This window comes from Xiphophorus maculatus, chromosome 10 (genome assembly GCF_002775205.1).
Source record: "Xiphophorus maculatus strain JP 163 A chromosome 10, X_maculatus-5.0-male, whole genome shotgun sequence".
NCBI lineage: Eukaryota > Metazoa > Chordata > Actinopteri > Cyprinodontiformes > Poeciliidae > Xiphophorus > Xiphophorus maculatus.
Genome location: NC_036452.1, coordinates 843,604 through 864,949, shown reverse-complemented (window position 1 = coordinate 864,949; position 21,346 = coordinate 843,604). Strand labels below are relative to the sequence as shown.

Here is a 21,346-nt window from a genome sequence, read left to right as displayed (position 1 = left end):
TCTCCAGAGTCCTGTTAACGACCTCATTATTTGACTCAGGTGTGTTGAAGTAGAGATGCATCTAAAAGTTGCAGGACACCGGCCCTCGAGGACCAGGAGTGCCCACCCCTGTTCTAGAGGGACGCTTCAAATCGATCTGGGAACAAGAGTTCATGTTTGATCTTATTATGGCCCAAAGCTGTAAATATACAAACCTCCCCAACACTCCCTGGCCTGGTTGACCCGTTGCTAGGTCCAGTCCGTTGCTAGGTCCAGTCCGTTGCTAGGTCCAGTCCGTTGCTGGGTCCGGTCCTTTGCTAGGTGCGGTCCGTTGCTAGGTCCGGTCTGTTGCTAGGTCCGGTCCGTTGCTAGGTGCGGTCCATTGCTGGGTCCAGTCCGTTGCTAGGTCCAGTCCGTTGCTAGGTCCAGTCCGTTGCTGGGTCCGGTCCTTTGCTAGGTCCAGTCCGTTGCTAGGTCCGGTCCTTTGCTAGGTCCAGTCCGTTGCTGGGTCCGGTCCTTTGCTAGGTGCGGTCCGTTGCTAGGTCCAGTCCGTTGCTAGGTCCGGTCTGTTGCTAGGTCCGGTCCGTTGCTAGGTGCGGTCCATTGCTGGGTCCAGTCCGTTGCTAGGTCCAGTCCGTTGCTGGGTCCGGTCCTTTGCTAGGTCCAGTCCGTTGCTGGGTCCAGTCCGTTGCTAGGTGCGGTCTGTTGCTAGGTGCGGTCTGTTGCTAGGTGCGGTCTGTTGCTAGGTTCGGTCCGTTGCTAGGTGCGGTCGACCCAGTTGACCCATTGTTTTCTGATAAAAATCTAGAAATTTCTGTTCAATTTCACTGATTTATTCTGGTACTGGTTCTGGTTCTGGTTTTGGTATTGGTTCTGGTTCTGGTCTTGGTTCTGGTTCTGGTTCTGGTTCTGGTTCTGGTCTTGGTTCTGGTTCTGGTTCTGGTTTTGGTTCTGGTACGTTTCCAGACATTCCTGCCGAATTGTGAATTTCCCTGCAGCAAATTAAATAAAGATAATCTCTAAAAAGTATTAAAATATAAGTTTAGTTTTATTTAACACCAATATTCTATAATCTCAGATTAGGGTGTGACTAGATTTCCACATTGGTCAGGTTGGTTTGGAAATATTTGTTCCTTTAAAATCTAAAATCATCAGTTAAAAAACCAGCATTTTGTGTTTGTTTAGATTCTGAAACATTTTCCTACAGCAGGCAGGTGGGAGGAGCCTGCTGTCGCTCAGCTCTCACTCTCACCGCAACGGGACTCCAGATTAAAACTTCACCTAAATCCTCCACAAACAGATGCAGAGTTAAAATCTGACGATGACTTATGGCCATTTTTATGAAAAGTTATCAGCTGTTTGTTTAGAAAGAGGAAAATCATTTTCATAACTCATCATCAGTTTTATATTGATATTATTTGTTATTGATTCATTTTATCAGCTGTTTTCCGGCCTGGAGTCGTTATGTAACATCTGACTGCAGCGAATTTAAGAAGAATTGAACCAAATGAGGATTTTCTCTAATTTATACGGATATTTACATACAGGCTGCTGACGTCTGATTGGATGATAGTTAGCATGTTAGCATGTAGCAGAGAAAACACAGCAGGAGCGTCCGTCCATCCGTCCATCTATAGTCTACAAAGTTTCATCCCCGTGTTTTTCCTCCAATCATCTCTCAGCTCTGTTGTCTGGCCGACGGATGCAGGGAGGTGAGATGCTGGCGGAAGTGGAGGAGAGAGGAGGATGGAGAGAGAGAGGGAGGAATCTCACCTCGCTCGCTCACTCCCACACCTTTTCTGTCCCACTGTATCGATGCGCCGCCGTTTCTCTCTGCAGCAGTTCTGATCAGCAGGCAGAGTTTCCTCCTCAGATGCAGATCTGATCTCTGATCAGTTTTCTGCCTCCAGACTCGTTGGAGTTCCTCCTCTCTCCCTCTGGGAATCGGTTTCTTCAGTTCTCTGAAGGGAATCTTGTTGAGTTAGTTCCATCTGAACTCTGAGTTTCTGTCTCCAGCATGGACTGAACCGGACCTGAATCTGAACCGGACCTGAACGGACAGCCTTCTAACGTTTCTCGGTCTTCCTCGCATGCCGCCATGTTTGCCAGAATCTTCGTCCCCAAGAAGCACCGGCAGCGTTTCGACGAGGCCGTCTCCCAGAACGTCATCAACCGGCTCTGCCGCTCCAAGAGCATCAGCGAGCCGCAGGGCCGCATGCGCCGCAGCCGCAGCGAGGACCAGTCCGACCGCCGCCACGGCTCCAAGCGGGCCAGCTCCGTGCCCAGGGACGGCGGAGAACCAGAGAGGGAGCGGGGCGCCAGGAAGGCCGGGGGCCCCACGTACCCCCCGCTGGGGCCCAACCAGAGGTAGGCAGCAGAAATGTAAAGAAGACGAGGAACTCAGACATTTTTATGTTTAAAATGATATTTTTAATCAAATTCTCAGATTTTAATGTTACCATAATTCCTGTGATGTTTGAAATTCCAACATTTGCTGCATCATTTATGGTTTATCTGCATAAAAAGTATCAAAAATCAAATATCTATCATTTTATTTAATTCAAATTATTTTTAAAGTCACAGCAGCCATTAGATGGTGTCATGTGATACAGACACGTTTCAGTTATTCACAAATAATCTACAAAAATTATAGGAAAATACAAGCAACTTTTAAATTTACTAAGAGAAGAAGAACAACCTGAAGTTCCACTGTTAATATATTTTGTTGTTTTAAGTGAGAAATATAATATTTTCAGTTTTAACTGAAGAGTTCAGGTATGTGGTGGTTTACAATAATCCTGTTTAATGTTGGTTATTCATTATAAAAATATAAATCCATTGTAATAACCTAAACTGACTCCTGAATAAAATCATAAACAATGATTAACCAGCAGGTATTGATATTTACAAACCAATAATCAATGAAACCTGCAGATTGATCAACTTTCATCCCAGTGAGATTTTTAACCTCAGCAGTTTGAAAACAGGAAAACTCTGATTAACACGGCGAGCTGCGGTGGCGTAACGCTCACCGTAACGCTTCATGAAGGAGAGAGATGCCGACGCTGCGTATGATGTGGGCCGGCTGGAGTCGGGTAACGTAGCAGATCATCGGGCTCTTATCGGACCGGGCCAGAAATCATCTTCCTTTAAAGTTTTTCTTCTTGGGAAATTGGGGTTTCGCTCTTTGGGTTCCCCTAGTTCAGAGTGATGTCATCGCACTCAGAGCGGCCATCTTGGTAGGCAGCTTCTGTTTATCTGGACTTTAAGTTCAGGTCAACTCTATGATGCAATATTAGAGTCAGGCTAAGAGTTTTATTCTTTTAAATTAAACAGTAAAGATTCAATATTAGGAGAAGTCCAGTAAAAATGAAACGTTGAGCATCTTGTTAAATTATAATTTGGCATCAGATTCACAGATGAAGGAAATTGTTCATCTTTAACACATCAGCGTCAATCATTACTGAACTTTGAAACCATTTAACACCGACTGAGTTTAACAGAAACAGCCAGATGAGCTGAGCTGCTCTCAACTGAAGTTTTGGTCTCAAACCTTTCTGGTAAAATTACACGTTTATTCTGCTAATATTCTAACTAAACTGTATTCTGGTAAATTTGTCAGGGTAGCCTGGCCCTGATATTCCATCGTCTGATTCCCAGAAGGGACGATTGGAATTAAAACAGTTTTGAAAATATTTTCTGTCATTTATTTTGTAGGAAAGAAAAATGATCAAGTTTGATATGAAATAAATCAGACTGAATTTTCCCCTCAGGCTGCTCTCATCCCGCCTTACATAAGATGCTGCAGATTCCCGGTTTTCCTCTGCAGGTTGCCTTTTTAGGTTTCCCTCGGCTCAGAAACGCCCAGGCTGCGTTGCCTCCTGCCGTTTCCATGGCAACGGGCTCTGGGCATTCAGCAGGCCTCCGCCGCCTCCACCGCCGATGCTGACGAAGCCGACAGAAGCACCGCCGCAATCGAAATGTCACGGCTGTTGTCGGCGACGAAAATGTCACGATCTGGTTTTATTTTGGACCAGAACAGACCCGACAGAACCGCACAGGGGAGGGGAACAGAACCACAGAGAGAGAGAGGGAACAGAGCGTCATGCCTCAATTTTGCTTTGACTCCCACTGACAGGAAGTGACACACAAAAACAAAGAACAGGCTGGCGAACAGCAGCGGATCGGACCGGACCGGACCGGACCGGACCGGACCGGTTCCAACCGCTGACACCGCATCACAAGGTTCTGCTGAGGCTACATAATCACAAAATAAACAATAAATCATTTAATAATTGATCCCAATAATCTGGTAGATTAAAGGTTTAAACAGGAACTTAAAGCTGTTTCTTAAACGGTGGTGCGAGGGCCCCCAGTGGTACGTTGGCTGCCTGGACTGCGATCCTGAACGCCCAGCTGTTATTCAAATGGAAAATATGAACCAATCAGCTGCTGATGCAAATAAACAAATTAATCCAAAAATAAACTAACTAAAGCAGCAGCATTCCTTTACTAAACTAAATTACTCTAGACTAGACTAAACTAGACTACTCTAGACTAAACTAGACTAAACTAAACTACTCTAGACTAAACTAAACTACTCTAGACTAAACTACTCTAGACTAGACTAAACTAAACTACTCTAGACTAAACTACTCTAGACTAAACTACTCTACACTAAACTAAACTAGACTACTCTAGACTAAACTAGACTAAACTAAACTACTCTAGACTAAACTAGACTAGCCTACTCTAGACTAAACTAAACTAGACTAAACTAAATTAGACTAGACTAAACTAACTAGACTAAACTACTCTAGACTAAACTAAACTAGACTAAACTAACTAGACTAAACTACTCTAGACTAAACTAGACTAAACTAAATTAGACTAAACTAGACTAAACTAAATTAGACTAAACTAGACTAGACTAAACTACTCTAGACTAAACTAAACTACTCTAGACTAGACTAAACTAAATTAGACTAGACTAAACTAACTAGACTAAACTACTCTAGACTAGACTAAACTAGACTAAACTACTCTAGACTAAATTAGACTAAACTAAATTAGACTAAACTAGACTAAACTAACTAGACTAAACTACTCTAGACTAAACTAGACTAAACTAAATTAGACTAAACTAGACTAGACTAAACTAACTAGACTAAACTACTCTAGACTAAACTAAATTAGACTAAACTAGACTAGACTAAATTAGACTAAACTAACTAGACTAAACTACTCTAGACTAAACTAGACTAAACTAAATTAGACTAAACTAGACTAGACTAAATTAGACTAAACTAAATTAGACTAAACTAGACTAGACTAAACTAGACTAGACTAAACTACTCTAGACTAAACTAGACTAGACTAAACTAACTAGACTAAACTACTCTAGACTAAACTAGACTAAACTAAACTAGACTAAACTAACTAGACTAAACTACTCTAGACTAAACTAGACTAAACTACTCTAGACTAAACTAGACTAGACTAAACTAGACTAAACTACTCTAGACTAAACTACTCTAGACTAAACTAGACTAAACTACTCTAGACTAAACTAGACTAGACTAAACTAAACTAGACTAAACTAAATTAGACTAAACTAAATTAGACTAAACTACTCTAGACTAAACTAGACTAGACTAAACTAGACTAGACTAAACTAAACTAGACTAAACTAAATTAGACTAAACTAAATTAGACTAAACTACTCTAGACTAAACTAGACTAGACTAAACTAGACTAGACTAAACTAAACTAGACTAAACTAAACTAGACTAAACTAAACTAGACTAAACTAAACTAGACTAAACTAACTAGACTAAACTACTCTAGACTAAACTAAACTAGACTAAACTAGACTAGACTAAACTAGACTAGACTAAACCGGAGGAGTTTTTGGAAAAGACGATTTTTCATCTTAAATCCAAATTGTTTATTTATTTTGTGTCATTTCTGATTGTCCTCTTTTAGTCTGTAAATCCAGATTAATCTGTTACTGGATTAGTTGGTGATTATTCCAGTACGGGGTTAATGGTTCCAGGCCTGGTTGCGAGCCGGTACCAGCGGCCCGGTTCTGCTGGTACCAGCTGATGTCTCCGTCTGCAGGGTGATCCGAGTCTACAGAGGGAAGAAGAGCTTCGGCTTCACGCTGCGAGGCCACGCCCCCGTCTGCATCGACTCCGTCATCCCAGGTACCGCTTCCAGATCAGAACCCGGGTCGGTTCAGAACGGGTTGGTTCACACCAGGTCAGTTCTGACCGGGTCGGATCAGAACCCGGGTCGGTTCAGAACGGGTTGGTTCACGCCAGGTCAGTTCTGACCGGGTCGGTTCAGATCGGGTCGGATCAGAACCCGGGTTGGATCAGAACGGATCCACTTGCCTTAACGGTTGGTGCTTTAATGTGACGACCAACAGGAAGTGGAGCTTTGTCTTCCTAGAATATAATCTGAGTTTTAATCTGCAGTTTGTAACTTTTATCAAATATTTTTACTTATTTAATAAATTGTCTCCGTGTTGTTGAGACAGATAATCTGTGAGCACATGGATCTCCTCCAGCTCCTCCCTCATCTGCTACTGTCTGAAGAAATGCACCAAAAACAACCAATTCGAGCCGGAGGCGGGGCTTAGCGCTGTCAATCATGTTACAGACTCGCTGCTAAATGTTGTAAAGGTGGAGAAACAACTTATTGCTACAGAAAAGCCATTTATCAACCGTCACCTGTGTCTGCGCTAACTAGCCTTAGCATTCACGATATGCTATGCTAGCTGAGGGTACAAGATTGTGATTGACTGCGCTAAGCCCCGCCCCCTTGCTCTGATTGGTTGTTTCCAGTTAGCACTGGGTGAAGACAGAGGAGATCGATCTTTTCACAGATTATCTGTCTCATAACAAACTGTGACAACATGGAGGCAGTTTGAATAAATATGTAAAAGCATTTATTTTTCTGAAAGTTACTGCAGTTGACCTCCAGCATCGCCTGTGGAGGGAGGCGAACAAAACGAAACGCTGAGCAGTGGGAAGCTGTGATCTGAACACAAGGGGCAACACGGTGGTGGCAGCATCATGCTGGGAACTGAATCAGGACAATCCTGGAGGAAAACCTGTGAGGGGCTGAAGAAGAGCTGGGACAATCAGCCTGACTTAATGTGTTAGAATGGCCTAGTCCAAGTCCAGATTTAACTACCCTTAAGAATCTGTGGCAGAGAAAGATTTCAGTCTGTAGACGTTGAAAACTGCAGCTTCTGCACAGTTCTGACTCAGCCAGTCTGAGTAGAGAAACATGCCACACTTTTCAGATTTTATTTGTTGAATTCCCCCTGCCTGGTCCTGCTGCACTTTGTGTTGGTTGGACTTTTAGTACTTTAGCTTGTTTTTCTTTTTTCTTTAGTATTTTCACTTGTTTTTGTCTGAGATATTTTAACATGAGACTGAAGCTGTTAATTTAATCCCGTAAGATTAATAACGATCCTTTATATCAGTTCATAATAATCTGCTTTGGGTTTCCGAGATGAAAGCATCAGGTTGTTATTGAAGCTTCAGCGATGACGGCGCCCAGCCGCCCACCGCCGCCCACCGGCCTGACTCAGTGGGCCTGCTGGGGGCGGAGCGTCGTGAGGCCGACGCCAGACCTGCCGAGGAAGACGAGCCACGAAGAACAGAGAGCAGAACTGGAGCCGCTGTCGGTCTGCTGGGGTTACTGTGTGTCTGGACCCTCAGAGCCACATAAAGAGGCTCCAAAGCCGGCCTTCTGTCGGCGCAGGAACAGAGACCAACTCCTGAGCGTCAGAGAAACTCATCCAGGCGTTTTTCGGTCACTGCTTTGAGCTTCTAGGCAACAAACTTCTGGAAAACAGCTGAAACTCTGAGGTCCTTTAAATCCAGACTAAAATCATGTTTAGTTGTTTTAGCACCGTAACAAATTGAATATTGATCAATATGTTTGATGATTGTGAACACTCATCAAAATGTGCATTTGTTCTCTTATTAGTGACTCAGTGATGTTTTTCGGACCTGCCCTGTTGCTGAGATGTGCTACTAGTAAACGATTGATTGATTGATTGATTGATTGATTGATTGATTGATTGATTATTCCTGTCTTGTCCCTCTCAGACAGCCCTGCTGAGGAGTGTGGCCTGAAACCCGGTGACCGCATCCTGTTCCTGAACGGCCTGGACATGAGGTCGGTCCCTTCCTGACCAACCTTCAGAACCAGGTCCAGTACTCTGGACCTGCAGGTTCTCCTCTGATTCATCTTCAAATTCAGGTTCAGTTCAAAATGAACCAGATTTCAGGTTAAATTCTGCACATTTAGAACCGAACCAGCCGTTACTGTGGGGAGGCATGTAGGGTCAATACTGCACACAGTGAGTGAAGTCCAACTGAACAATAATGTTTTATTTTTATTTTCCTGGTTAACATTAAGAAAACATCAGGCTGGTTTCAATGCAGCATATCTGGAAACTTCCATCTTCTAACACCTTGACCCTACTGGGTCAGGAGCTGCTGCCTCTGCAGCCACGTTTCGAGAGAGGTGGGGTCACCTGGACAGGGTCACCTGGACAGGTCACACAACCACACACACACACACAGGGAGAATTTAGAGACCAGTTAACCTGACAGTCATGTTTCTGGACTGTGGGAGGAAGCCGGAGAACCAGACAGAACCCACCATGCACAGGGAGAACATGCAGAAAGACCCCGGGAATCGAACCCTGGACCTTCTTGCTGTAAGGCAACAGCTCTACCCACTGCACCACTGTGCCTCTGGAAACTTCTTAAACAAATTAAAAATCATTCAGATGTTCCTACAGATCTCAGGGAAGCTAGAATCTACAAATCAGTTTCTCCTAAAGTCATTTTTGGATGATTTTTCTCTCCCTGATAATGTTTGCATCTATTTACTGAAATCTGCTTTGGAAATCCAGAGCAGAAATCAGAGGAAACATGAAGGTTTCACTGCTGCTGGTTGGTAAAACGCTGCAGTTACCCAGCAAGGAGGTTCGTCTCTTCGTTCTCCTAAACATAGAAATGCTAAACTTTAATTCTTCTGACAGCTTCAGATCAGAACCAGGCCAGTTTTCAGTGCTTACTGTCAGCGATAGCTGCATGAGTTAGCTTAGCGCTGCAGCAGCCATTATGTAATATTGCTGTGCTGCTGCTGTTCCCACCTCACATCACCGGCTCCCCATGAAACTCAAAGCTTCATGAACGACATGAAGAGCAGAACCTGCTGTTAAATCTGGGACCGGCTCGGTCTGAAACCCGTCCTGACTCATGCTGTCACCTGGCAGCCATGTGAGAGCTGTTGCCATGGCGACCTGATCGTTTAGCTGCCGAACCAGGCGACGGCAGCAGCGTAGCACCTGCAGAGGCAACATACGGTGCAAAACAGCCGTAACCATGGAAACCGCTTCCAGATCAGGAGGAAAACAGCTGAGCTGAATATGGTGATGATTTCATGTTTTCATAAACAGACGACTCAAAACTGGCGCCGTTAAAATGTTTCATCAGGACAATTCCAGTTAATCAAACTCTATGGACAAAATAATTAATATTTTTAATTCAATTTCTCTTTTTTTCTGCTAAATTATTGACAAAATATGATCAGATCTGAACGTCAGATGAGTTCATCTCAGAGTTTCTCTCATCGTTCATTCTTTAGAAATCTGGACTGTGGACGCTAACATTAGCATTAGCTGCTACATGTTAGCATTCAGATGCTATTTTAAGCTAGCATAGCTTCTGATAGGCTAACTGCTGTTAGCACAACTTGAACACAACAACAGTCTCTTCCATCGTCCAATCAGATCATTTAGAAACAGAAATGAACGGGGAGAATCGGCCTCCATTTTCTCCGTGTTTAGCTCAGAATAATCCGTTTATTGTGTTATTTCCTCTGGTTCTGCTCTTGGGCTTCATGTGGAACCCGGCAGAGGCCTGGAGCAGGTTTCTGTTTCTGGATGGTTTGTTGCATCTCCTGTTTCAGACCCTCCATCTCGTCTTCCTGCAGGAACTGCTCCCACGAGAAGGTGGTGTCCATGCTGCAGGGCAGCGGGGCGGTGCCCACCCTGCTGGTGGAGGACGGCCCGTCAGACTACTCCTCGGACCAGACCGACCCAGAAGAATCCCCCAGTCTGGCTCCTGCCATGGTTCCCCGCTCCAGGTCGGCACAGAAGCTCTTTAGCCTCACAGATACTCAGAGATCCTCCAGTTTTATCAGAAAGCTTTAGGCCTCTGGTTAAAATAAGGAAGACATTTTACTGTTAATTATGTTTTTTTAGAATATTGTAGTATGTAAGATAAAGTTGTTTTCTAAAATCAACTTTTATTTACACAATGTTAATAGAAGGCATCTTGAAAAGTTGATTTACTTTTCTACCAGGCTGCAGTTCACTTCCTCCGTCTGATTTAAATAACAAATTCATTATTAATTTAAATAACAAATTCATTATTAATTTAAATAACAAATTCATTATTAATTTGTGCTACAATAGTGAAGATGAGTTATGTTCAGACAAACAAACAGCAGAGACAGAGGAAGACATTCCTGACACTCTGTCCCTGTCTCTGCTGGACTCTGTGTCTCTGCTGGACTCTGTGTCTCTGCTGGAAGGTCCCCGGCGCTCAGCTCCCTGCAGTGGGTGGCAGAGATCCTCCCTCCCAGCATAAAGGTTCAGGGTCGGACCTTCAGCCAGCAGCTGGAGCATCTGCTGACCATCCAGGAGCGCTACACCGTCTGCAAGGCCCTGGAGACTTTCTTCCAGCACAGGTGAGCAACGGCCGGGGCAATGCGGGGCGATGCGGGGCAATGTGGGGCAATGTGGGGCAATGTGGGGCGGGGAGCAGGAAGTGACCTCATATGGTGTGTTGTTGCTGGCAGGAACCTGGACAGCCTGATAGTGGACATCTTCCCGGTGCTGGACACTCCGGCCAAGCAGCTGATCTGGCAGTTCATCCACCAGCTGCTGACCTACGACGAGCAGGAGCGCTGCCAGAGCAAGCTGTCTCGCTTCCTGGGCTTCAAGAGCAGCGGTACGGGTCAGAACCGCCCGGGTCAGAACTCAGGGCTTAGAAGGAACGGGTCTGAGTAGAAATACTCAGCATAATTTTATTTGCACAAATTGTACAAATATTTAGAAAGCTAAATAGTGAGCTTGCTAACGTGATGTTTAGCCCCTTTGAGGCAAATAGACAACTAAATATTTAGTTTGCAAATATTTGGAAATAAATATTGAAATTCCAACCTAAATATTTAGCTTGTTGGATAAATATTTAGATCTAAATATTTAGCTAGAAACTGTGACATTTATAGACTTAGACTTAGACTGTCTGTCTCCCTGTCTGTCTGTCTGTCTCCCTCCCTGTCTGTCTGTCTGTAGTGCTGCTGGATCCTGACGGCGCTCCAGAGCACCACAAACGCAGCAGCTCCATGCGGGTGACTGGATCGTCGTATCGCAGCTGCGTCAGGGAGCGGAGTTCTGACGACTGCATCATCGGGACTCACCTGGGAATGGGTACGCCGCCTGGAAACACGGGCCGGACAGAACCGCCGGCTTCACAGAAATCTAACTATAGATTTTCCATTGGTCTAGAATCGTTTTTATTGTTTGTTTAGGTGGGAAAAACCAACAGCTGTGACTCCAGAGGTGTTTCTGTTTTACAGCATTTGTCTCCAAATTAATTATGTATTTTATTGTGAAATCCTTTGAGGCTAGTAGGCAGCTTTTATTATTTGTTGAGGATGTGAGCTGCTGCTCCACCAGTAGTCAGGCCTGATGTCAGAGATAGGAGCTGAGCTCATGTCCACCGCGCGTCGCCTCCATCAGCTGCAGCTGCTTCTCTGTGCTTCCTGCTCTCCTCCGGGCGAGCCGGGCGGAGCCGGGCTCACGGCCATGTCTCTCCACGCTCTGCTTCAGGAATTCATGTGGATGAATGTGGGAGCCCGGAGGAGAGGCAGTCTGGAGACGGGACCTCCTTCCCCGAGTCCCCGGACCTCAGCCATGTAGGTAGACCTGCAGCTTCCCAGCATGCCGCTCTGCACACACACCATCATGGCACCCTGCCACCTACTGGCACCTGATGGCCAAACATGTAAAACCACCAAAGTTAAGTCATATTCATTCTCTTTTTCCTTGGCTTAGAAGATATGGTGCCATTTTAAAGTTACACTGTCAAAATGAAAAGCAATGTTTATTATTTCACCTCTTATGAGAGAAGAAATGAGGGTTCATTTTTCAAAATCACATTTTCATCGTTATTTATTCATTTATCAATGTCACAGTTTCAAAATAAATGCTTAGTTTGTTAGCTAAACTAAACCTTTAGCTAACAAGCTAACTAACATTTAGCTTGCTAACTGTAATATTTAGCTTGGAGGTAAATAGTTAGCTTGTAAACTAACCTGAAGCTAAAGATCTCTAAACTAAATATTTAGTTTAGAACTAATCAGCTAGCTGTAATATTTAGTTAGGAGCCAAATGCTTTGCTTGAATTTATCTCTAAGCTAAATATTGAATTAATATTGAAATGATAAACATGATGAAAATACGACTTTGCAAATGAAACCTGAATTTTTCCAGACTGTGTAACAAACAGCACCCAAAGGAAATGCACATTAAGAAATTACCGTTTATAAAATAATAACCAATTAGTGTCTCTGTTTTATCACCTTTTCATTTAAAACAACAACCTGAGTAAAATGGTTTTCTGCTGTTAGAGATGAATTTCGTGTTTCGCTTCGAGGCTGCCAGTAAGTCTGCAGAGCGCTGCAGGTTCTTTCTGCTCTCGGCTCGCACATCTGCAGCTCTGATGTGCGAGCCGAGGCGTTGCCGTCGGCGACAGTGTGCTAACCAGCTGATCATGCCTTCACCCGTAGATGACAGGTGTGTACACGGAGCTGGAGAACCTGTACGCAGGGAAGAGCGTGTCGCCCGCAGAGCCTGAGGCAGCGGGACAGACCGAGGCCTACAGCCGCTCTCTGTCCCCCCTCACTCTGCCCCCGCTCACAGGTACCAGGGCTGACACACACACACACACACACACACTCACACACACACTCACAGAGACACCACCCCACATACACACACACACAGGTTCTCAGCTGCTTCCTTCAGTGGTCTGATGTCATTCATCAGCAGCGTCTGATTGGTTAATGAAGAGAAGCCCTGCTGGCGGATGATGATGTCATGATGACATCATGCTAACTCAGATTCTCTCATCATGACATAATAGCCACTGATTGTTGAATGTGTTGCAGCTCAGCCTCATGCAGCCCGTTGCCATGGTTACCCCAGCTGCATCCGGCCGATCAGCCGCAGGTAGAGACGGCGTGTCCGTTTGTCCCACAGGCAGCAGGAAATCGGGTCTGTCCCTGTCCTGGAAGGAGCCGCTCCCCTCCGCCATCTACCAGGTGCAGCACCAGAGCAGCGTGGAGTCCAACCCATACGTCAGCCTGGAGAGCCCCCCCGCCTCGCCGCCGCGCCCCGCCAGCGGCCCCAGCACGCTGACCCGCCGCAGGAAGTTATTCACCTTCTCCAGGCCGCCCCGCAGCCGCGACACTGACAAGTTCCTGGACGCTCTGAGCGAGCAGCTGGGCCACCGGGTCACCCTGGTGGACGACAACGACTACGAGGAGGTGAGGGGGCGGAGCCACAGGGGGAACTCGTTGAGCTAGAAAGGGGGCGGAGCCACAAGGGAACGCATTCAGTCACAAAGGGGGCGGAGCCACAAGGGAACGCATTCAGTCACAAAGGGGGCGGAGCCACAAGGGAACGCGTTCAGTCAGAAAGGGGGCGGAGCCACAAGGGAACGCATTCAACCAGAAAGGGGGCGGAGCCACAGGGGAACGCGTTCAGTCAGAAAGGGGGCGGAGCCACAGGGGAACGCGTTCAACCAGAAAGGGGGCGGAGCCACAGGGGAACGCGTTCAACCAGAAAGGGGGCGGAGCCACAGGGGAACGCGTTCAGTCAGAAAGGGGGCGGAGCCACAAGGGAACGCATTCAGTCAGAAAGGGGGCGGAGCCACAGGGGAACACGTTCAACCAGAAAGGGGGCGGAGCCACAAGGGAACGCATTCAGTCAGAAAGGGGGCGGAGCCACAGGGGAACGCGTTCAACCAGAAAGGGGGCGGAGCCACAGGGGAACACGTTCAACCAGAAAGGGGGCGGAGCCACAAGGGAACGCATTCAGTCAGAAAGGGGGCGGAGCCACAAGGGAACATGTTCAACCAGAAAGGGGGCGGAGCCACAAGGGAACACGTTCAACCAGAAAGGGGGCGGAGCCACAAGGGAACGCATTCAGTCAGAAAGGGGGCGGAGTCACAGGGGAACATGTTCAACCAGAAAGGGGCGGAGCCACAGGGACAGTGCATGTCGAATGATTGTATTGGCGTTAGAGTGCCAGGCTGACAGGAAGCAGCTGGTGATGCCTTCATGCTCCATCAGTAAAACTCAGCGACTCTCCTGTTTGCTTCAATGAACAGATTGATGAAGGTGATTGTCATGGTTACAGAGGAAGAGGGTTGTCTGTAAGTAAAACCTGTTTCTTAGTAGCAGCTGAAACTTTTAAACACATCAGCAGGGATCAGGCACAACATTATGACCAGAGGGTTTCCATCATCTCTGCCGTTAGTGTGAAGCAGCAGGTCAGAGCTGATAAAAACACTAAAATATGATTTGACTCAAGTAAAAGGAGAAAATAGGATAAAAAAATATGAACAAAAGGCGACTAAAGTACAGAGAGAGAAACATTTCTGGTATTTTAAACATTAAAATGAAGGATAGATAGATAGATAGATAGATAGATAGATAGATAGATAGATAGATAGATAGATAGATAGATAGATAGATAGATAGATAGATAGATAGATAGATAGATAGATAGATAGATAGATAGATAGATAGATAGATAGATAGATAGATAGATAGATGCTCTGGCAGCTGAAGGTGGTCATAATGTTCTACCTGATCTTTACGTTGACATTCAAACAGTTTTTCTTTATTTAGAGCTTTTCCGTCGCAGCGTTGCGTTTCTGGCTCCATACACGCCGGAGCGCAGCAGCATGTTAGCCACTCTAAAGTATTCACCTCTGAACACTTTCACAGCAAAATGTTTTACTGGTTTTACTGGTTTCACTGGGATCTAACGGTGGAGATGAAGGAAAATGACTCATGGTTTGATGTTCTGATTCATGGTAGCTGAAAACGGATGCAAGCCACACGTTTCAGAGTGTTTTCTGTAACAATGTGGAAAACGTTTCATTTTCCCTCCATGTCAGTTTTCCACCTGGTCAAGCTGGGAGGAGTTCAGAGGTTTGTGAAGCTTCATCTCTGTGTTTCATGCAGATCAGCTTTTATAAACAGGAAACTGGAAAAATGCAGCGTTTCCTTTACGCGCCGTTAGCCTTTCAGTTAGCATCGACTTATAAACCCAGTTCCAGTGAAGAGGGAACGTCCTGAAACCAGAATACTGGGAAATCCTGAAAGCCTCTCTGAGGCCAGGGTTACCGTGGTAACAGCGGCGCCTGGTGCTGCAGTCAGTGACGAATCAGTGAAACGAGAAACAAAACCATAAAACTGAGACGTTAAAAGGTTTTATTTTGCATTTTCACATTTAAACTAACAAACCAGATATTGATTAATCTGATCGATTGACCCGGTTCTACAGAACGACCCAACACGACTGGAACTGGGTCCAGTTAGGACACATCAGGACCAGAGCCTGACACTGCTGACCTCTGACCTCTCCCTCCTTGCAGATGAGCTTCCCAGAGGAAGTGGGCGTGGCCTTCCGGCCGCGGCGCCTCAGCAGCGGCAGCAGCGCGGAGCGCAGCAGCAGCAGCGGCGACGAGGACGCCCCCTCTCCCTCGTCCTCCTCCGGGTCGGAGCCCATCCCCCCCCCGCCCGACCAGAGCCCCCCGCCCCCCCCGCCCCTCCAGGCGCTGATCCCGCCCCCCGTCCAGTTCACCGACCCGCTGCCACCGGCGCGGTTCTCCCCAGAGCGCGGCCCCCGCGGCCGCGCCCCCTTCCAGCCGCAGCACCCCATCATCCCGCCGCCGCCGCCGCCCCCCCGCACACTGCTGGCCGCGCGCTCGCCGCTGCTCAAGCCCACCAGGGAGGAGGTGGAGAAGGCCCGGCAGCGGTTCCGCTCCTCGTCCAGCCGCTTCTCGCAGGGCGCCGCCCCGACCTGCTGCACGCTGCGCGCCACCCCCCCCCGCAGCACCCACCTGCCCCGCCAGCTCAGCCAGCCGCAGCCCGCCCCCCAGGCCTCCCCCCTGCCGCTCCGGCCCAGCCAGCTGGTGCTGCAGCGCCACCATCAGCTGCACCACCAGCACAGCTACCAGGGCCCTCTGCCCCCCTCCCTGCAGAACCAGAACCAGAACCAGAACTCCTCCCTCCCCACCCACACCGGCAGCTTTGACGCCCCCCCACCGGAGCCGCAGTCCCAGCAGGTGAGGCTGCAGGTAAATCTCTGGCTGCTGCCTGAAGGAGTCGCTTTGTTCATGATGTGTGTCGGTCTTAGGCTCCGCCTCCTCCGCCCCCTCCCCTCCCACCGCCCTGTGACCCCCCCCCGCTGCCAGCTGGCCAGCAGCTGTCCGACGCCAACCACATGAGCGTGAAGCGTCTGCGCTGGGAGCAGGTGGAGAACTCGGAGGGAACCATCTGGGGTCAGGTGAGTTCTGGAGCGCTACAGGAACGAGCTAACAAGCTAACTGGTGAGACACCAGTCGTGACTGGAACCAGTCTGTTTGCTTTCAGCTCAGAGAAGACTCGGACTACGATAAGCTCAGTGACATGGTGAAGTACTTGGACCTGGACCTGCACTTTGGGACTCAGCGCCGACCCAGTGAGTGATTCTGGAACAACCTAGCCTTCTTTTCAAAATAAAGCGTCACATGGTGACTTCCTGTCAGTAATCACCTCCTGTCATTTACTTTTCATTCTGCTGATCTGCATCTCGGCTTACTGAGGATGTTTGTCGCGCTGCTCCTCCCGTTCTCCATAAGGCGCCATTAACCTCAGACTGTCATGTCCGCCGTCAGCTGCTGAGCTCTGCTCAGGTTTTCACAACCTTCCAGTATTTTATTTCATTTTCAGATGATGGACCAAAACGAAGCAGCACTTTATTTTGTGAGGCAAAAAGTGAAGAATTCAGAGTTTTTAAATTCAGTGGAACTGTTTCCACTCAGCTTTGGTCTGCAGTTTGTTGGCCAGCATCATGTTGGAAAGGTCAAAGGGTATGAAAACCTCAGCAGGGCGCTTCATTCTTCAGGCTCTGCCAGCGACAGAGGAGCAACCCGTTCAGCGGTCGAAGCGTTGCGGTCTGTCGTGGCAGAGCTGCGTTGATGCTAACTGACCTCCTGGTGCCTGGAGAACCAGCATTGACTCTCTGTCTGTTAAAATGGCCAGTTTCTCCTACAGAACCAGCATTCCTGCCAGAGAACCTGAAGAAGAAAGACGTGGTGGAGATCCTGTCCCACAAGAAGGCCTACAACGCCTGTAAGAGCCGCAGCAAACAGACCAACATGAATGAGACCACGCTAACAGAAGCATGACCAGAAACTTCTAACCAACCCGACCACAGAGAGAAGCTAATAAAACCAGCTGTCCTCAATCTGCAGCGCATTTACTGCAGGTTTCATCCTGGCTGATGTGCAGTTCACTCTGTTCAGTCATAACCCAGGAACTCTGAACAGAACCAGCTCAAACTTCCCTAACCACCGGCAGGGTTAGCATTAGCGTTAGCGCGGAGCAGGACGGCAAACGTTCAGCAAACACACTAATGATGCAAACTCTAAAAGTCAAACAATAAAACAGAAAAACTGAGAAAAAGCTGCAAGTAGCAAAAACAGCTAATATAAAAACGCTGCAAACTGGCTGCACCACATGGAGGCCTCCAGGCCACTAGGGGGAGTCGAGCTGCGGACCAGATGGCTCCAGACTCAGTAAGACAGGATGTCCACTTCATGTCTTTTCAAACATTCTTTTACAACATTAAACAACATCAGGATATTTACCTAGGTAGCATTAGGTCCTCCAGACTCCCCCTAGTGGCCTGGAGGTCCGTTAGGTGACGCCGGTTTGGAGCATTTCATGCACTCAGCAGCTTTTCCTTTCTGGTTTCTGTGATTGCAGCGTTTTTCTGCTGCTTTTGATTTTGTGTTTTCTAAACTCAATATTTAGGCAGCAAGCAGAAATATTTTTATAACTATGTATTTAGTTGGTTAACTAAATATTTAACTTGCTGCCTAAATATTCAGCTTCAAATTAAATATTTAACTACTAACTAGTTTGAAATTGTGACATTTATGTAAATAAATAATTACCCCCAATTTATTATGTCTGTTAACTTTTGCCTGTAACTTTATAAACATCCATCCTTTTATTGAAAGTTTACATTAAATTTAATTTATATCCAACAGAAATGTAGAACTTTACATAGAAATCCTCAAACTGAAAACTGAAGGCTTTTAACAGAATGGATGGATCTGTTACTGATGATCTAATCGACCTCAGCAGCCAATCAGGAAGCAGCAGATTTGACCTTTGTGCTGACCCTGCAGCCATCCTCATGGCCCACCTGAAGCTGTCTCCTGACGAGCTGCGCCAGGTTCTGTTGGACCTGAGCACGGACCGGCTGGAACCGGCCCACATCAAGCAGCTGCTGCTCTACGCGCCCGACCAGGACGAGGTCCAGCAGTACCAGCGCTTCCAGCAGGACCCGGCCAAGCTCAGCGAGCCGGACCAGTTCATCTACCAGGTACCGCGCCGACGGCCCGCCGGGCCCAGGCAGAACCGACCCTCACACTGACCGCCGGCCCGTTTCAGATGCTGACGGTTCCGGAGTACAAGACCCGGCTGCGCAGCCTCCTGTTCAAAACCACACTGCAGGAGCGGGCCGAGGAGATGAAGGCGGCCTTTGACTACATCTACAAGGCCTCGGCGGAGCTGAAGGGCAGCAGGAAGCTGGCCAAGATCCTGGAGGTGGGTCGGTACCGGACGGTTCTGCTGGTTCTGAGTGGTTCTCATTGGTTCTGTTTGCGGCCCACAGTTTGTCCTGGCGATGGGGAACTACCTGAACAACGGTCAGCCTAAGAGCCACAGAACCACGAGCTTCAAGATCAACTTCCTGACGGAGGTAAGACCGTAACCATAGCAACATTTAGCTCCACATGAGATATTCAGATTTCTAACTAAATATTTAGTTTGAAACTGAGACATTTATGAATGAATGAATAAAATGATGAGATCCAGTTGTTTTAATAACTCTACATATTTCATAGTTAAGCACGACGAAGACTGTCGATGGAAAATCCACCTTTCTTCATATTCTGGCCAAGTCGCTGAGTCAGCACTTCCCCGAGCTGCTGAGCTTCCCCAGAGAGCTGCCGACGGTTCCTCTGGCCGCTAAAGGTACGCCGCCACTTCCTGCAGGTCAGTATGACGCCACCGGCAGCTGCTCAGTAGCGCCCCCTGTCGCTGTTCTGCTCCAGTCAACCAGAGGGCCGTCACTACGGAGCTGAGCGAGCTTCACGCCGCGGCCCAGGACATCCGGACGGCCTGCCAGACGCTCCCGGCGACGGCCGACGATCACTTCGCTTCTGTCATGAGCGTAAGCAAAAACATATTTACAATAAAACGTTTACAATAAAATGTTTACAATAAAACGTTTACAATATCATCTAGATGGAAAAACTGAATGGAGAGAATAAAAACAGACCAGGACTGGAGAGCAAGTCATTCACACATTCACAGATTACCAGCAAAGAAAAGATCATTCATTCATTCATTCATTCATTCATTCATTCATTCATTCATTCATTCATTCATTCATTCATTCATTCATTCATTCATATGTTTCAGTTTCCAGATAAAGATTTAGCTACAAATTAAATATTCAGTTTGAAGCTAGTCTTTATCTCTAATCAAATATTTATCCATCAAGCTGAACGACTTCTGGTTCTGGTTCTGGACCGGACCAGCAGACCCAGACAGTAAGTGAAGTCTGTCTTCCTTCCACAGAGTTTTCTGGAGAACAGCCACCCGGCCCTGCAGTCCCTGGAGTCCCTCCAGTCCCGGGCCATGGCCGAGTTCTCCAAGGTAGCGTCCTTCTTCGGGGAGGACAGCCGGTCCACCAGCACCGACTCCTTCTTCGCCATCTTTGCAGAGTTCATGTCCAAGTTTGAGGTGAGCCGCCTCCCGGAACCGGCCGGGCTAAATTGGATCCGGCTCAGGCAGGAAGCGTCTCGTTTTCAGCAAGACGGAGCGCCTGCGCCTCATGTAAGAGTAGCCTGGTAAAGGTTCTGGTTCTGGTTCTGGTTCTGTCTTTCAGAGAGCGCTGAGTGAGACCCAGAGTCCTGAGAACCCCCGCAGCCCCCGACTGTCCTCCCCCATGGCCTGGTAGGAGCCGCCGGGCCGACCGGACCGGATCAGAACTGGATCAGGTGTTAGATTAGGTGCTGAAACAGACAGAACATTGCTATCTCTGTAAGAAGGAGAATATTTATTGTCATTAATAATAATATTATTAATAATATTATTATTGCTAATATTATGATAATATTGTAAATATTAAGTTTTCACGTTAAATATCCTGACGTTAATATCTGATATTCGGTTTGTTCTGCAGCTCCAGTAAATTCATGTTTTCACTTCTGGAGATTATTTTTCATCTGAGCTGAAGCATAGATTTTACCAGATAGATTGGATCAGTTTTCTGGAGGAGCTGCGGTCCAGATTTACTCCAGATGATTCTAGATTTAATCTGACATCAGTGACGATCAGACGGAGAGCGAAGTGAATATTTATTACGTAAAAATGCTTTTATTTTTTAAGAAGCCGATATGAAGAAATTTCTGATCTGATAAACGTTTTTCATCACTTCAGTCTGCGATCCGATAAAATCCGTTCTGATCCGTTAGCCTCAGTTTGGCTTCAGGTTATTAATAAACTGAGTCCAGATATTTGCCGCTGCCTGCTGGTTTACCTGGTAACCATGGCGACTCATCCTGTTCAGTCTCTTTCTGATCTTTCTATGCATCCTGCTTGTTGGCTCCGCCCCAAAAATCCGTTTATTTTCTTATGAAACTTTTTCTTGTTCTGCGGCTTCGGTGAGGCGACGCGGCGCAGCGGCATGACGTCACTTCCTGTTGGGATGTGCAGCTGGTAGCATATTTCTAGTTCCAGTAAGGTTCTGTTCTGGTTCTGTGGTTCTGGAAGCTTTTCTGCTTTAAATAAACTTCATGTTTTGGATTTTGACTCCTTACATTTATTCTCCGGTTCCGACGCTTTGGGTCAGAACCGGGTCAGTCCTGTTCAGTTCTGGTTTTCAGAAAAAGTTCTAGCAGAACTTAAG

The 21,346-nt window shown here is 46.9% G+C and overlaps 1 protein-coding gene across 3 annotated transcripts; it reads left to right on the top strand.

Annotated features, from left to right (window-relative positions):
- Positions 1–103: 103 nt before the first annotated feature.
- grid2ip (Grid2 interacting protein) lies at positions 104–21,243 on the top strand. 3 transcript variants are annotated; one of them, XM_023340584.1, is made up of 21 exons: positions 104–2,346; positions 6,100–6,185; positions 8,106–8,175; positions 10,006–10,158; positions 10,609–10,764; positions 10,876–11,027; positions 11,375–11,509; positions 11,912–11,997; positions 12,871–13,003; positions 13,343–13,629; positions 15,750–16,442; positions 16,514–16,663; positions 16,750–16,837; positions 17,413–17,490; positions 18,555–18,751; positions 18,820–18,975; positions 19,043–19,129; positions 19,275–19,404; positions 19,485–19,603; positions 20,014–20,178; positions 20,324–21,243. In XM_023340584.1, the coding sequence occupies exons 1-21, from the start codon at positions 2,078–2,080 to the stop codon at positions 20,393–20,395; spliced, it is 3,462 nt and encodes a 1,153-aa protein (XP_023196352.1). In that variant the 5' UTR covers positions 104–2,077; the 3' UTR covers positions 20,396–21,243. The 3 variants fall into 3 exon arrangements, with proteins under 3 accessions (XP_023196352.1, XP_023196353.1, XP_023196350.1); XM_023340582.1 differs by having other exon boundaries at positions 106–2,346; positions 17,401–17,490; XM_023340585.1 differs by lacking the exons at positions 11,912–11,997; positions 12,871–13,003 and having other exon boundaries at positions 105–2,346; positions 17,401–17,490.
- The last annotated feature ends 103 nt before the right edge of the window (positions 21,244–21,346 follow it).

Coding starts and splice junctions, on each gene's coding strand:
- grid2ip (XM_023340582.1), top strand. CDS start 2,078: ATGTTTGCCAGAATCTTCGTCCCCAAGAAGCACCGGCAGCGTTTCGAC. Junction 13,630..15,749: donor ACGACAACGACTACGAGGAG/GTGAGGGGGCGG, acceptor CCCTCCTTGCAG/ATGAGCTTCCCAGAGGAAGT. Junction 19,604..20,013: donor ACTTCGCTTCTGTCATGAGC/GTAAGCAAAAAC, acceptor TTCCTTCCACAG/AGTTTTCTGGAGAACAGCCA.